Genomic DNA, 13,653 nt, shown 5'->3' with positions numbered 1-13,653 from the left:
AGGCCCGAGCATCACCTCCCCTGCAAAGCTGGTTCTGCTCTGAGTGAAAAACTTCCAGAGAGAAATTCCGTGTTATCTCCCCGCACGAGGCAGCTCAGGGAGCTCTCTTCAGGGACACAGCTGGTATTTCTCATGCTCGTGGGGGAAGTGGCCAGAGATGTCTGGGGCTGTGCTCTCTGGAGAGCAACAGAGGTCATGTCTCCAGTGCTCCCAGTAAGGTCCTGGCCTCTCTGAACTGGGATTGGGAAATTCTCCCCACTGTGAGGTGAGCTCAGGCAGCGTGTGGGTGCATCTCTTTGCCCTGGGTGATGGTTCTCCCTCCCAGGTGCCAGCTCTCTGCTTTCAGCCAGCAGGGATAAGGACAGGTCCCTGCCTCTGCAAAGTGCTCTGCGCTCCAGGCAGAGAAAAACGTGGCTTTGGGTGCTCTGAGGGAGAGCAAAACAAAAACTCTTAATATCCTACATCAACAGAAGCTTGCACTTAAGGGCTGTAAATCAGGGCCTAATTGCGTGGAGAGGATGATTGCATTTGAGGTATTAAATAGGTTTCTCTGTATTAAACACCTGTCCTTGAAAGAATACTGCCTGGCCAGTGGATGCAGAAATAATTCTGGCAGTAATTAATTACCTTCACCCTGAAACACTCCCACCCTGAAACCTCTCCTTCACAAATCCTCATTGTCCTGGGGGGGAAAAAACCCAAACATGCATTGGAAACAACCTTCTCAAAACCATTTATTTCCTTCCAAAGCATAAACCAGGAGGAAACCCTCTGCCTTAAAGTGGCTGGGTGCCAAACCCTCTCACAGAGCTGTTCCCTCACGTCTGGGTGACCCCGCTCTCACAAAATGCTCATTGAGGGCAGAGCAGGACCCAAGGCTGCCGAGCCGCTGCTGCGTCTGAGATATTCCAGGCACGGCTCCCTCCCCCACCATCCCTCCCATCCCTGCACCAGTTGGCTCTGCCTGAGCAGCCCAGCATCACCCCAGGTCCTGCTGGTCCCTGGTGTGCAGGTGAGCCAAGTGCCAGACCCTCCCTCCCTGCCCGCGCCATCTCCCCGCGCTCCCTGCCACACGGACAATTAGATTTATTTCTGGGAACTGCTCTTTGCCGCTTCCCCTGCCAGCAAGCCAGGCTGTTTTCTTCTGTGGTCGAGCCCTGCGGTCGTCTGTGGCTCAGCTTTGCATTTTTGGAGGCCTCCACATGATCTCCTCACATTCTCTTCCGCGCCAGGAGATCGGCGACTTCGCAGAGCTGACCTCGCTCTGCCTCGCCAGGAGGTCGCCTGGCAGGCCAAGGGGAATGCTTGTGCAAGAGGTTTTTTTTTTTTTTTTTTTTTAATTTAATTAAAAAAAAAAAAAGAAAGGAAAAAAAAAGGGCAGAAAGCAACCCCCAGATGTCCTGGAAGAGCCAGAAGCAAAATGACTCCAGCTCCCTTGGTGAGGCTGATGCTATTTAAAGCAGCCGGAGCAGGGGAGGTTGCACAATGCCCATTCTGTTGAGGAGGGGGTCGAGGGGGTGCTGATTTCAGCTTTGCTCTCTGGAATAAATCCTATACAGACCCTTCCTCCCTTGCCTGATGCCAGTGGAGATGTCAGGGTGAAACACAGTGCAGGGTCTGTCTCAGAACTTGGAGGCTCAGTGAAGACATTCACCCTCCGGGAGTGATCTGATGTGTGTGTCTATTTATTTATACTCCAGGAGTACAACATAAGACTTATTTGTTTTTCCCTCCCTGAAATTTCTCTATTTATCCAAATTGCATGGATGGGTTCCTATTGTACCTGGTAGGATAACAGAGATATTGGAGGACTGGATAGTGTGGAGGTGGAGATGAAAAAAGCAGTTTTACTCACAGAGAGATGCCTGAATCACATCTGACCATATTTCTGCCCCAGACACTCCCAGCCTGGCACCTGCATGGCACTGCTGTTGTAGGATATAGTTTTTGCTCTAAGTTTGTTTGAGAAGCATTTTATTATGAATGGGACAATCTTTGGGTAGCCTGGCAACAACTTTCAGACGAAATTTGATGTTTGCAGAGCCAGCAGAGACCTAGCTGAGTAGCTGTATCCAGGTTCAGGATGGAGCTGGAGTTCCATCCCTGGAAGTGTTCAAGGCCAGTCTGGATGAGGCTTTGAACAACCTGATCCAGTGAAAAGTGTCCCTGCTCATGGCACGGGGTGGGACTGAGTGGTCTTTAAAGTCCCTTTCAAGCCAAACCATCCTATGATTCTTTATTTAAAGAAATGCTCAACACTAGGAAAGGCAAGACAGCCAGATAGGACTGGAACAAAATGGTAAAGACAGAGTTTCCTCTGTTTCTTCCATGCAGCACTGGGAGCTGGTGTAGCTGATGGAACATGTGGGTGACATTAGAGCAGTAGGAACAACATTGCATTTCCCCGTTTCAATGTCATTACCCCGTCGTTGTCAGTGATCCAAAATATAATAGGATTTGTACAGCTGATTTATCCTGTAAACAAGCAATATTAGCCAGGCATGTATTTAGACAAGGAGAGAGAGTGGGAGAGGCAGAGTGAGGGAATATGCAGAAGGGAATAATAAAAATTCACTCCTCCTAATGAGGGAATGACCCGGCACTCTTGGGCCGGGGCTGTTGCTGGGGATCCCACTTCAGGAAACACAGGGCTGTGATTGTGATGGTGTCCCTGCTCCCAGGGCTGGCTGCAGCTTCCCAATTGCTCAGTCCTGCTTCCAGATTTGGGAGCAGTTGGAGCTTCAGTGAATTCACAGCCTGGTACAAACGCTCTGAGTTCCTCAAGTGCCTCGATCTGCTCAGATAAGCAGCTACAGGCGGGAGATCTTCCCTTTCAGGGCTCGAGTGCTTTAGTTTGTTGTTTAAACTGATAACCAGGCTTCTTTAAATTCATGTTCTGTGAGATGATGGGACCAGACACATCTCGATTCACCCTGATACAGATGCCAGCCCTGGATCTCGACTCTCCGTTATTTGTTGAGCGAGCCAAGCTCTCACCATTTCCTGGTGATGAAGAGCAGCAGCACATACATCTCACTCATTACAGCACTTAAATCACCTTTGCAGGACCGTGGTGAGGCTTAATTAATGCTTTTAAAAGGCTCAGGGCTCTCGGGGTGCAGGTGTTGCCTGCATGCAAAGCAGCCTTGTTGTTTCATTTCTGCGGCGCTGCTGGCGCGGGTGGCACTTTGCAGCCCAAATGATGACTTTTTTTTTTTTTTTTTTCCCTGTGTAACAAAATAATAATTATAGCAATTGTGATGCAGTGAATTGCTGGTGGTGCCATCAAAGGGAGGCATCCAGACTTTATCTGACCAGGTGCTGGTGTGCGTTCAATAGGAATGAGAGGGCTGATCAGGGAAATGGGACATCCTTTAGGATAAAATGCAGCACCTTCTCTCGAAGGTGTCTTTCTGCTTACACAAAACCCCCCTTTCACCTAAGATTTCATCTCTCTGGGACTCATTCTCCCCGCCTCAGCCACAGCAGCATCAGAGAATATCAGTGCTGCTGTGTTTCAGGTGTGTAACAGAGCTTTGCTGCTGGAGTAAGTTCTTACAGAAGAGCTCTAGCAGCTTATTTGATCAATACTTCCCTTTTGAAAAATCCCTAAATGCTTATTTACCCAACAGTCCGTGGCAGTTTCAAAGGCAGAGTCTCCACACTCAATAATCTCTTTTTTTTGGGGGTGTGAAAAATTTTAAGTGTATTTTTCAAAGCACTGATCTGAGAGCCATGGAGATTGTATTCTTCTGTTTATCCTTCAACGCCTCAGCCACATGATCCTCTGAGCCAGCAAGGGGAAGTTTATGGGACCACAGGAAAGCTCAGCTTCCTTTTACACCTTTTACAGTCACACTTGCTGCTCTTCAGGTCACATCCATCCATCTGGCTTGTGGGAATGAACCTCAGTGGCCACACAGCTCTGGGGTGTGGTTGTCACCCCACCTGCACGGCTTGGAGTGCTGAGATTTGGAATTGTGATGCTGGAAATCTTCTGAAGAGATGGAAATGCAATATGCAAAAGGGAGATTTGGCTGACACCGTGATGTTTGGGATTTGGAATGGGAAGATCTCCATGAATGGAATATTTTATTGATTATGTTTTATTATCTCGGTCTGCCTTGCTGCTGGAGGTACTGTCCCTTCTCTGTGCCTACATCAGACTTCTGGGGTCTAACCAAGGCACTGGAAATACCACTTAAATCACAATATGACTTTCCTTCATGAGGGACATGAACAATTTCCCTCTAATCACAGCATCTTAGAATGGTTAGGTTGGAAAGGACCTTAAAACTCATCCAGTTCCACCCCCATGCCATGGACAGGGACACATCCCACTAGATCAGGTTGCTCAGAGCCCACAACAGCCCAGTGCTGCTTCCAGAGCAGTCCCAGCAAAAGTGGGAACCAGAGATAGGCAACAAGGAAAAAACAATAATCTTTGCAATTGTGTTGCCATGGCTGTGACAGGGTCAGCAGATTCTGAAAGTAGGGCTCTGCATCTCCGAGGTGTGACACAGAAAGTAAGGAAAGCAGTCAGAATTGTTTAAATTTCCTATTATTTGGCTCTAGAAAATTTGTAGGGGCTCACTAATGGATTTAGCTTGTGCACATCTTTGGGCACTGTAATCACTTAGAAAGGCAGGACTTGGAGGATGTTACATTTATAGCACAAATTTACAGCACAATTCCTTTTATCCACCATTACTGATAATCACCCAGCTCTGCTGTGGAAAAGGCCTGAAGACTGAAGGAACCTGTTGCTCTCTGCAAGAAAGGCAGCCTCCTCTTCAGGAAATTGCAAATTTTACGACGTGGAGGAACATGGTGTAGACTGTTGGGGAGCCTTACACTCACAGCAGAGCAGGAACATAAATGCAGGCATAAAAATCTGTACTCCATTAAGATTCTGCAGCACTCTGGAAACTTGACACCAGTCCTTGAACTGATGCTTAAACTACAGACCTAAAAACCAAATGCCTGTACCAGTTCTAGTCAATTTGAGTAACTTTCCCTCTTGTTCTTGCGTTCCTGAACTGTGTCTGAAGGAAAACCTCTCAGCACAGTGGGTGCAATTTCCCTATAATTGGTAAAGTTACTGTAACTGCACTGTCATTTGAATATGGTGACATGTAATTGCACAGCAACCACTGCTGTGGGTGCACAAGTGAAGAGCAGCGTGCAATTATAATGTATTTCCAAATGCTGGCTCTTGATCCAGCTTCTGTTCCATCACAGAGCACCCTGGGGAAACAGGGCTGGGTATTTTTGGAGGTCATTAGACTCCAGACTGACCACTGAAGAGGGGTGGGTTGGTGATCTGTGCTATCTTTGGTCGCTGCCCCTCTCTGCCCACAACATTTTGAAGTGCAGATGACAAAGGTCTGCAACCAGGCAAACCTGCAGCCTTTTCCTGAGCCACTGCCAGGAATGCCTGGCATGGGGAGGGCAGTGACAGGCATCAAATTCCAGGAATGACGTGGCAGGAGGGAAAAGCCAGAGGGGCCCTGTCCGTCCTGCACTGGGATTTCACAGCTCAGCACAGCAGCAGGATGAAACGTGATGGTTCTGCTGAGGCTCTGTGGGGAGAAAGGGCAGGTGGACCACAATCCACTGATTTCACAGGAGGCGGCGTGGCCACAAGCAGAGATACTGCAGGAGGGAGAGTCAATCCAGCTTCAGGAATGCCAAGTACTAATGCCATGGGTAGGGCAAAGCAGCAACCAACCAGGAGTTCACCTTGCACTCAAACCATGCTCAAACCACCAAGAGAATGTGTGCAGGCAAACAGGAGAAGCACAAGCCTCGGGTACCATCCTGCTGCTGCTGGAATTTAAAGTCCTGTGGTCTGCAGGGAGATGGTTTCCATTATTTCCAGCTCCCCTCTGTGGGGATTTATGGTTCACCCCTGCTGCAGGTGTCTTAGACCCTCAGTTTCTTAGCCTGTGTCTCCTCAAATACCATGAAGTTCCTGCTGAGAGGTTTTTCTATGCCTTCCATCTCTCTAGATTTTTAAATATTCTATTGAGTGGACATGTGCCCACCTTCACCCTCACTCAGCCCTTGCAGTCAGGCAGGAAAGGAGATCTTGCAGTCAGGTGATGGAAAAGACCTTGGATGTCTCCTTGCAAAGACTCAAAAGCCTGTAACTGTTGATTTCTTACTGCTGCTGGCTCCCTGGCCCTGCTGGCAGCACAGCCATCCATTAATGTGTGTTCCCTCCATCCTCTGCATCAGCCAAGCCTGAGATAACAGGAGAGAGGAGCCAAGTACCTGCCACCACATGAAGACAGGGCTGTTAGGTATTAGCTGTAAATCAAAGGCAAGACTTGGCCACTGGGACAGCCTTTATCCCTGGTGAGTCTGTGGAATTGCTCTGGAGCCTGCTGAGATATCTGGGAAAAAAAGTGCTTTGATTGAGGAGGAAGATTCTGCTGGAGTGAAAGCAAGGAGGAGTGAGGGGTGGCTAATCCTTTATCAAGGCTCTTCCCCAAATGTGGATTAAGCTGTGTTTGATTTTCAGGGGCTGTTTCAGAGGCAAATAGTGGAAGCAGATGTTTAAGGGACAATTGGTGTGTTATGAGCACTGTTTGCCATCGTCCCCTGATATTTGGTGCTTCTGCCACTCGTGCGATGCCAGCGTGCTCGCGCCTGCTGGGAATGAGATGAGGACAGGGAAGGAGGTGATGCAATCAAATCTCCAACCCTCCTGCTGAATCTGGGGGTTTTGGGGGCTCAGCCAATCCCTCCAGGACTGAGCCAGCACCAGCCTTGTAAACCCATCCTCTCCAGGAGGGCTTGGATGTGTTAATTATTTATTTGATAGGCTTAATCCTGGAGGAGGCAAACGCCTGCCAGAATCCTGTAAATCAGGATAGTGCCGTTCTTTTGCTCATCCTTCCTATTTCAGTGGTGACTGTGACACTTGGCCATGATGTCACTGCTGCAGATGGTTGGTGACACGGGCAGAGGTGGCAGGAGCAGAACACAACCAGGTAGAGAGGCAACTGGTGGGGCTGGGAAGGGCATTTATACCCTGGGAGCTGCCAGTCCATCTCAGATGAAGGTATTTTGGATATGCAGAACACCTTATAAACCTGTGCTTCTCAGTTTCCCTGGGGCAGGGTGGTGGTGAGAAATATTCCCTCATTTGCAAGTGGGAACTCTGTGTGGGATGATGAAGTGATTGATCCCAACCCAGCATTCCAACTGCAGGCCCTGTTTCCTTCCAAATTACCTGCTGGCTGTGACTTTCTGGGTTGCATTTTAACTGCTCAGGATTTGCTGATATTATTCCCACCTCTTTAGACCTTCCCTTTGACTCTCCCTGCTATCCCAGCTGCTGTTAGAAGTGAATTCATGCCCTCAACTCCTCCTTCATTCTGGAAAGTCATTAACATGAAATTGCCAGGCAGAGAAGCTCCAGAGAGTTTAACGTGGCTACTTTATGTTGCTGCTAGGAGTGTCTGGAATTGAAAATAAACCTGTGCTTGCAACTCCTGACCCTTTCATCATAAATCCAAACTTCCTTACGTGTCTCTCTTTGCTGCAGAAGATGACTGTATTTCTACAAAGGTCTGTGTGCTGCTGAGAGCCACAGCTGTGCAGGAGCCGGGTGATGTTTATTTGTAGGGTTTTGCTCGCTGGCGTTTTTCTGGCAGATGATCCCCAGAGGAAATAACCCAAATATGCTCAATGAAAATAGTTTTCGTGTGGCTTGCTGGCCTCGCTCCTGTTCCTGGGGGAGGGCTGTCCACATGGCAAACCACAACGCTGTGATTGCTTCTCTGGCACCCAACCAGCAGCACGTGAGTGGACACAGAGTTCTGGAACAGTTTGGGTTGCAAATGATCTAAAGACCATCAAATTCCACCCCCTGTCATGGGCAGGGACACCTTCCACTATCCCAGGGTGCTCCAAGCCCTGTCCAGCCTGGCCTTGGACACTTCCAGGGATCCAGGGCCTCCCCACCTTCATCATAAACAATTTCTTCTTTAAACCTAGTGTGACTCTACCTTCTTTAAAAAGTCTGCCCCCCTATTTCTGTGTAAGTCCTTCTTATGAGGATGTGTTCTCCTGTAAGTAACGTCAGGGGAAAAAAAGGTGAAATAAATATGCTTAAATTTAATTTTGCGTCTGTGTGGGATTATCAGCCCCATTAAGGGTAGGTCTGAGTTCAGCTGGAGCTCCACCCGGGGGCAATTAGATTAATGAAACCTCAACAGGTTGGAGACAGGCTGCAAATCAGCCACAGGTGTTTGTGCTTAATGCTGTGATTTTGGGGGCTGTGTCCTCCCAGGCTCCTGCCTGCGGTTGGGAGGGTCTGGATCGTGTACAAAGGCAGCCAGATGATCGTATGGATCCTCTCTGGTCTCAAGTGCTTCAGCTGGAGGGGTTGGTTTTGGCTGTGTTCCTCCAAGGAGGACGTCTTTGACTGTGCCAGCTCTGCTGGATTCATCTCATTTTGCTGCTTGTCAGAGTGATTTTCTCTGGTTTGGGATGGAGCCTTGCACCCTGCACCTTAGGTAAGATGTCTGCTGGCACTATGAAGCTTTTCATCGTCTTGGTGGTGAAGAAAGCTGTCTTGTTTTCCTTGGAAACTTTCCTCCCTTTCCCCTCTTTCCACTGTTTGGGAGTTTCTTGCTTTCAGCCTGAAGCGATTCTATTCAGCTTGTGAGGCCATGAGAGCGAGCACTTAGGCAGTTTGATTATACCCCTGAAACAAAAACTGTGTGTCGGAGTCCAGGACATCCCTCTGGCTGTCCTGGCTGTCTCCAGACCCTGGCAGAGGGCTTGGAGACCTTGGCAAGAAGTCAAAAACACCTGTGGCTTCAATTTTAGCCAGTGGAAAAAGCTGCCAACTCTGTATGAGGAATTACAAGCCACAAGGGTTTGAGTAGTGTCGTAGTTGAGTTAACACAGGGTGAAAAAGTAGAATTTTGGGGCTTTTAGAATGGGGTTCAAGGGGTACAAGATGGAGGGATTTGGGTGTGTCCTGACCTACTTCTCCTTCTCCTTGTCCTCCATGTTTTGCTGTGATGGTGACACTTTTCTGTTGGTTTAAGTTAGAGACACACTGTCCAACATAGATGATAGGTACTGGCATGATATTGTAAACATAATACATGTAATTTTGAATATATAATGTAAACACCACCCTAGAGGGCACACAGATTGCTGTGGCCTCCTTGCTAGACAGAGCTCAGCAGGTCAGAGAAAGAATGTTATAGATAAGGAAAAATAACCCTGAGAAGTTGATACTATGCATTCAGACTCCTTCTTTGGCTGCATGGGCTGGGAAACGAGGACTTTTACACTCTTGGGGTCATCCTGACACAGCAGACCCTGAGAATTGTCTCATCTCTGAGCTTAAGAGTTTCTGGGCAAACTGGGCCTGACTTGAAGACCTGGACTCTTGGATCTTACAGCCATAGGACAATTCAGGTTGGAGGGACATGAAGGGGCCATACAGTTGTGCTGAGAGGATTGTATTTAGGCTGAAGGTCTCACCTGGAGTAATTTTGTGGTCACCTGGCTCTGCTGGAAGGTGCATTTCCAGTTTGGTTGGGTGGCTCCTTCTCTGACACACCTCCTTTCCCCTGCTGATAATGGGTTTCCGAGTACTAGAGCTGGCTTGTAGATTTATCCTGGACTTGTTGCTGTCGTTTTGGACTAGCAGCATCCTGCCTGCTGCTGCTGGAGGCTGCTGATCTGCTCCCTAATTGCTCTTTGAGCCTGTGTTTTAGCTCTGCTAAAAAGGGCAGTCCACAAACACTAATGACTCCTGCAGGCCAGAGCTCAGGCTAGCTGATCCCTCCTAATGGCTCTTTGAATTCCTCCTAGGTTTTATGTATTTATAAACACATTTAGGACGCATTATTCTTCTATTCAGCAAAACCATCTGTAATTATTGCCTGTAATTGCTGGGTGAGGATAAAATGAATCAACTACCAGGCTTTTACTGCTCATGAACTCAAGCAGGGACCATTGCTTTTTTTAGCCGTGTTTCCAGGAAGATGCGAGTTCAAAGAAAATGGTCCTTTAGTACTGATATATCAAAACTAGGCAACCTTCCTGTACACTTCATTATTGCTTTTCTAGGCCTCAGCAAAACATTTTAAGTGGATGCTTAACTTGAAATCTGTGAGTGGCCCCAGAGAAGTTAATAACTGCTCTGACAGTTGTGTGCTGGGATATTTGGAGTTTTATTTGATTTATTCAGTGGAAGTCTGTGACCTGTATTGGCTTCACCTGCCTTGATGGTGCCTGAAGGTAGAAGAGCTGCCTGTGCCACGTTTCTGCTGTGTTTCTGGAACTCCTTGAAGCCCAAGGAAGCACCCTTTATAACTGGACATGACATTCATTTAAGTGAAAGGATCCCAGTGGAGCATCTATCTGGTGAAAATGCTGCTGAGTTCGAATGCAGTGGGTGTTGGAGCTCAGGCAGCAGTATTGATGGATAGGGGGTTTTCTCTGGTTGTTGGGTGTTCATGGACATTTCCCCCAAAAAAAAAAAAAAAACTGGAAAGCCCCCATGGTAGCTGTGGAAACTTCCCTCCTCTCCAAAGAACTTCAGGGAATTACAGCATCCCAGTTAAATCACAGGATGGTTTGGGTTGGAAGGTGCCTTCAAGGAAGGGAAGATGGGTGCTAATGTCCTTACAAACAACTGGATGGTTGAGGGGTCTTTAGGAGGAATAGGTGTTGGTGTCTTTGAAATGGGCCTAAAGGTCTCTACCAACCACAATCCCAACAAGTTCCTTACAAAACTCGGGAATTTTAACTACGGTTTGAACTCCTGAGCTTTAGGGTTGGACAAATGGGTGTGGGTAAAGTCTGTGGCACTTCTGGTGGATCCCCTGGAGCCAGACAGCTGGAACTGCTGAGCTTTGGGGGAAATGCTTGGTTCAAAGGGGGGATATGTGGTAGGTGGTTTGGGAGGGCTGCACCTTCCTGGTAATTGGGAAAGGAAGAGGGTGAGTTTGGGATAAAAGGAGGCTGCATCCTCTGAAACCTCGAGAGAGAAACCCCATGGGGGTATGCCCCAGTGGGCTCTCTCTCCATTTATTTGAATCAACTTGCAGAACTCCTCCGTCTCCTTTATGGACACTGGCTTTTCACAGCGTTTTCTCCCCACACCATCTTGTCCCACCCCTCTGCCATGGTCTCACCTTCACCTATCCCAGGTTGCTCCAAGCCCTGTCTGACCTGGCCTTGGATACTTCCAGGGATCCAGGGGCAGCCACAGCTTCTGTGGACCATGTGTGCCAGGACTTCACCACCCTCACAGCCAAAAATTTCTCCCCATCTAACGCTGCTCTCCGGCAGTTTGAAGCAATTGCCTCTTGTCCTGTCCCTCCATCCCTTGTCCCAGGTTCTGCTCCAGCTCTCTTGGAGCCCCATCAGGTACTGGAAAGGGCTTTAAGTTCATTGCATTTAATTCTTACCATGCTCCCCTTCTACAGATTTAGCCTGGGCTGACCATCAGACTGTCTCTTGCTTGGACAATGCCTGGACACTCCTTGGAGGATGATAATTTCCAAGATGTAACATAAACAACCTCACTGAGTTTAGAATTAGGAGAGCAGTGGTTATTTAGGCCACGTAGATGTGATCCTCAGTGTTGAATCCTGGGTCTAGAGGACAGGTCAGGGTCTATTTTATTTGCCAGTGCAGATTTAGCTCAGTGGTTCTCACTCTGGATCTATGGGAATGGTGTACTTTTTTTTTTTTTGACGGAACTTAGGTATGTTTAAGGCATTTGCAGCAGACTTCCACTTGATTGGTGAGTCTTGACTGGCAAAACTGACTGGTAAAGCAGTAGGAAAAAGGCTTAATGTAATGTATCCTGCTGGGCTGTCATTCAGGAGAACCAACTTTCCACTTCTGCTTCTGGCTGTAACTCATTGTGTAACTTCAGAGAGTTTTTTTTTTTTTTTCTTCTTTTTTCCACCTCTTTCTCCAGTCCTCACTGATTTTTTGTCAGCCTGCATAAATTACAGCCCCGTTACGCAACGGATGGATACTTCCCAAATGGCTAAAAAATTGGTGACTTCAGCTGTTTACCCCCTTCTTCTTTCTTCCTTTGCAGCTGTTAACAATTGATGACAATTTCTGTGGCCTGGATATGAATGCCCCCTTGGGAGTATCATCCATGGTGCGAGGGCTCCCCATTTTCACCGAGGATGGGGACAGGATGACCTCGGTGATTGCCTACGTCTACAAGAACCACTCCCTGGCTTTTGTGGGCACCAAGAGTGGGAAGCTCAAGAAGGTAAGACCTACGTGGTCCTCTAACTCAGATTTTCATATTTTTATGGTGATTTAAGTGTTGCATCGAGCGTGAGCGCGGTCCTTGTCCTAAGGTGCTCCTATTTTGAGGATAAAAAATGGTTTGGTTGGCAAAAAAACCTGTGTTTCACCCTCAAGGGATAGAGATGATCTGAGAAAGGATAAAATCCTCCTTCCACATGGTTATTAATCAGGAAATTAATGCTTCAGAAGTCAAACCACAGCCCCAGTCGCAGATGGACGTGATGTAATTTGCATCCAACAGAATTTTTGGTGTTCAGACCATCTCTAATTGAGCCATTGGTCACAGGATGTCTGTGCACACTGGAGAAAAAACTGAAGTTGGGGCTGAAGTCTGGCAAACAAGGATTCATGCTCTGGAGATCTTCAGAGCAGTGTGACCGGGCTGTGATTTCACCACAAGCCCAGCACGGGATTAGCGGCCGCCCCGTTGACGTCAGGCTGGGGGGGTTTGTGCTGAAGGAAGAGGGTTTGCATCAAAGGAAAGCTGTGTCCTGAGCCACAATGAGCTTTATGTCTATGGCTGATGCCACACAAACAGAATCAAGAGTGTGTTTGTGCTCCTCTCTGGGCATTCCCACTGGAAATGTGCCCGTTGCATGGCTGGGGTTTGCCTTGTGAAGGCCTCAGAGAGGCTGGAGAGGTGGAATCCTCTACTTGTGGCTTTCCCAAGGAAAGAAGAGTTGTTGGAAGTGGGCTAATGATGGGCACTGCCTCCATTTCAGCCCCTCTGTGCCAGTCTGACAACGTTGGTCTGAACGTTCAGCCCAGGAGTGTGGTAAAACATTGCCTGTGCAAGGAGATGGTGGCTTGGCCGTGGTAATGGAGATGGGGGAGAAGCTGGAAAGGGAGGTTGGGCAGAGCCTGGTGATATTTTAGGATGTTGTTTCCTATTTAAATCCCTTTTGCAAGTAAAGACTTCCAAGTTGAGGCAAATAAAGTGCTGTGAAAAGGTGACCCGCTGTGCCTTGTGGGGAGTGAAGGGAGTTTGTTCATGGATGCTTAGGGATAGTGTGGAATCTCTGGTTTTATTCCTCTGCCTGTTTCTTCACTTGAAAAGCAAATCTGGGCTGTAAATTCAGATGGCATTTTCCCCCATGCTGAGGGAAGAATGGGATCCTGCCCACTGGCAAATGTCTCTGGCTTTGCTCGAAGCAGAGGAAAGGCTGCTCGTGCTTTTGAAAAGAAAATATGGTTGGATATTTTTTTATTCAGGCATGTGAAGAAGGAGCCAAATTGTTTTTAAAATGGTCACAATAAAAATAATCTCCTTCCCTGGCTAATTAGCTTTTGCTTCCCTGTCATGTGTGATATCATAATAACCTGTTCAGTTCTCCA

General features: G+C 47.8%; 1 protein-coding gene across 3 annotated transcripts in view; it reads left to right on the top strand.

Annotated features, from left to right (window-relative positions):
* The window catches only part of PLXNA4 (plexin A4), a 440,787-nt gene that overhangs the window by 35,224 nt on the left and 391,910 nt on the right, over window positions 1–13,653 (top strand). For all 3 annotated transcript variants that reach the window (XM_053942305.1, XM_053942306.1, XM_053942307.1), the window contains exon 3: window positions 12,095–12,277. In XM_053942305.1, coding sequence (XP_053798280.1) covers window positions 12,095–12,277 — 183 coding nt within the window. The remainder of the gene's footprint in view (window positions 1–12,094; window positions 12,278–13,653) is intronic.

The sequence above is a fragment of the Vidua chalybeata genome, chromosome 5 (genome assembly GCF_026979565.1).
Source record: "Vidua chalybeata isolate OUT-0048 chromosome 5, bVidCha1 merged haplotype, whole genome shotgun sequence".
NCBI classification, from domain to species: Eukaryota; Metazoa; Chordata; class Aves; order Passeriformes; family Viduidae; genus Vidua; species Vidua chalybeata.
This window is presented reverse-complemented; position numbering and strand designations above follow the sequence as displayed.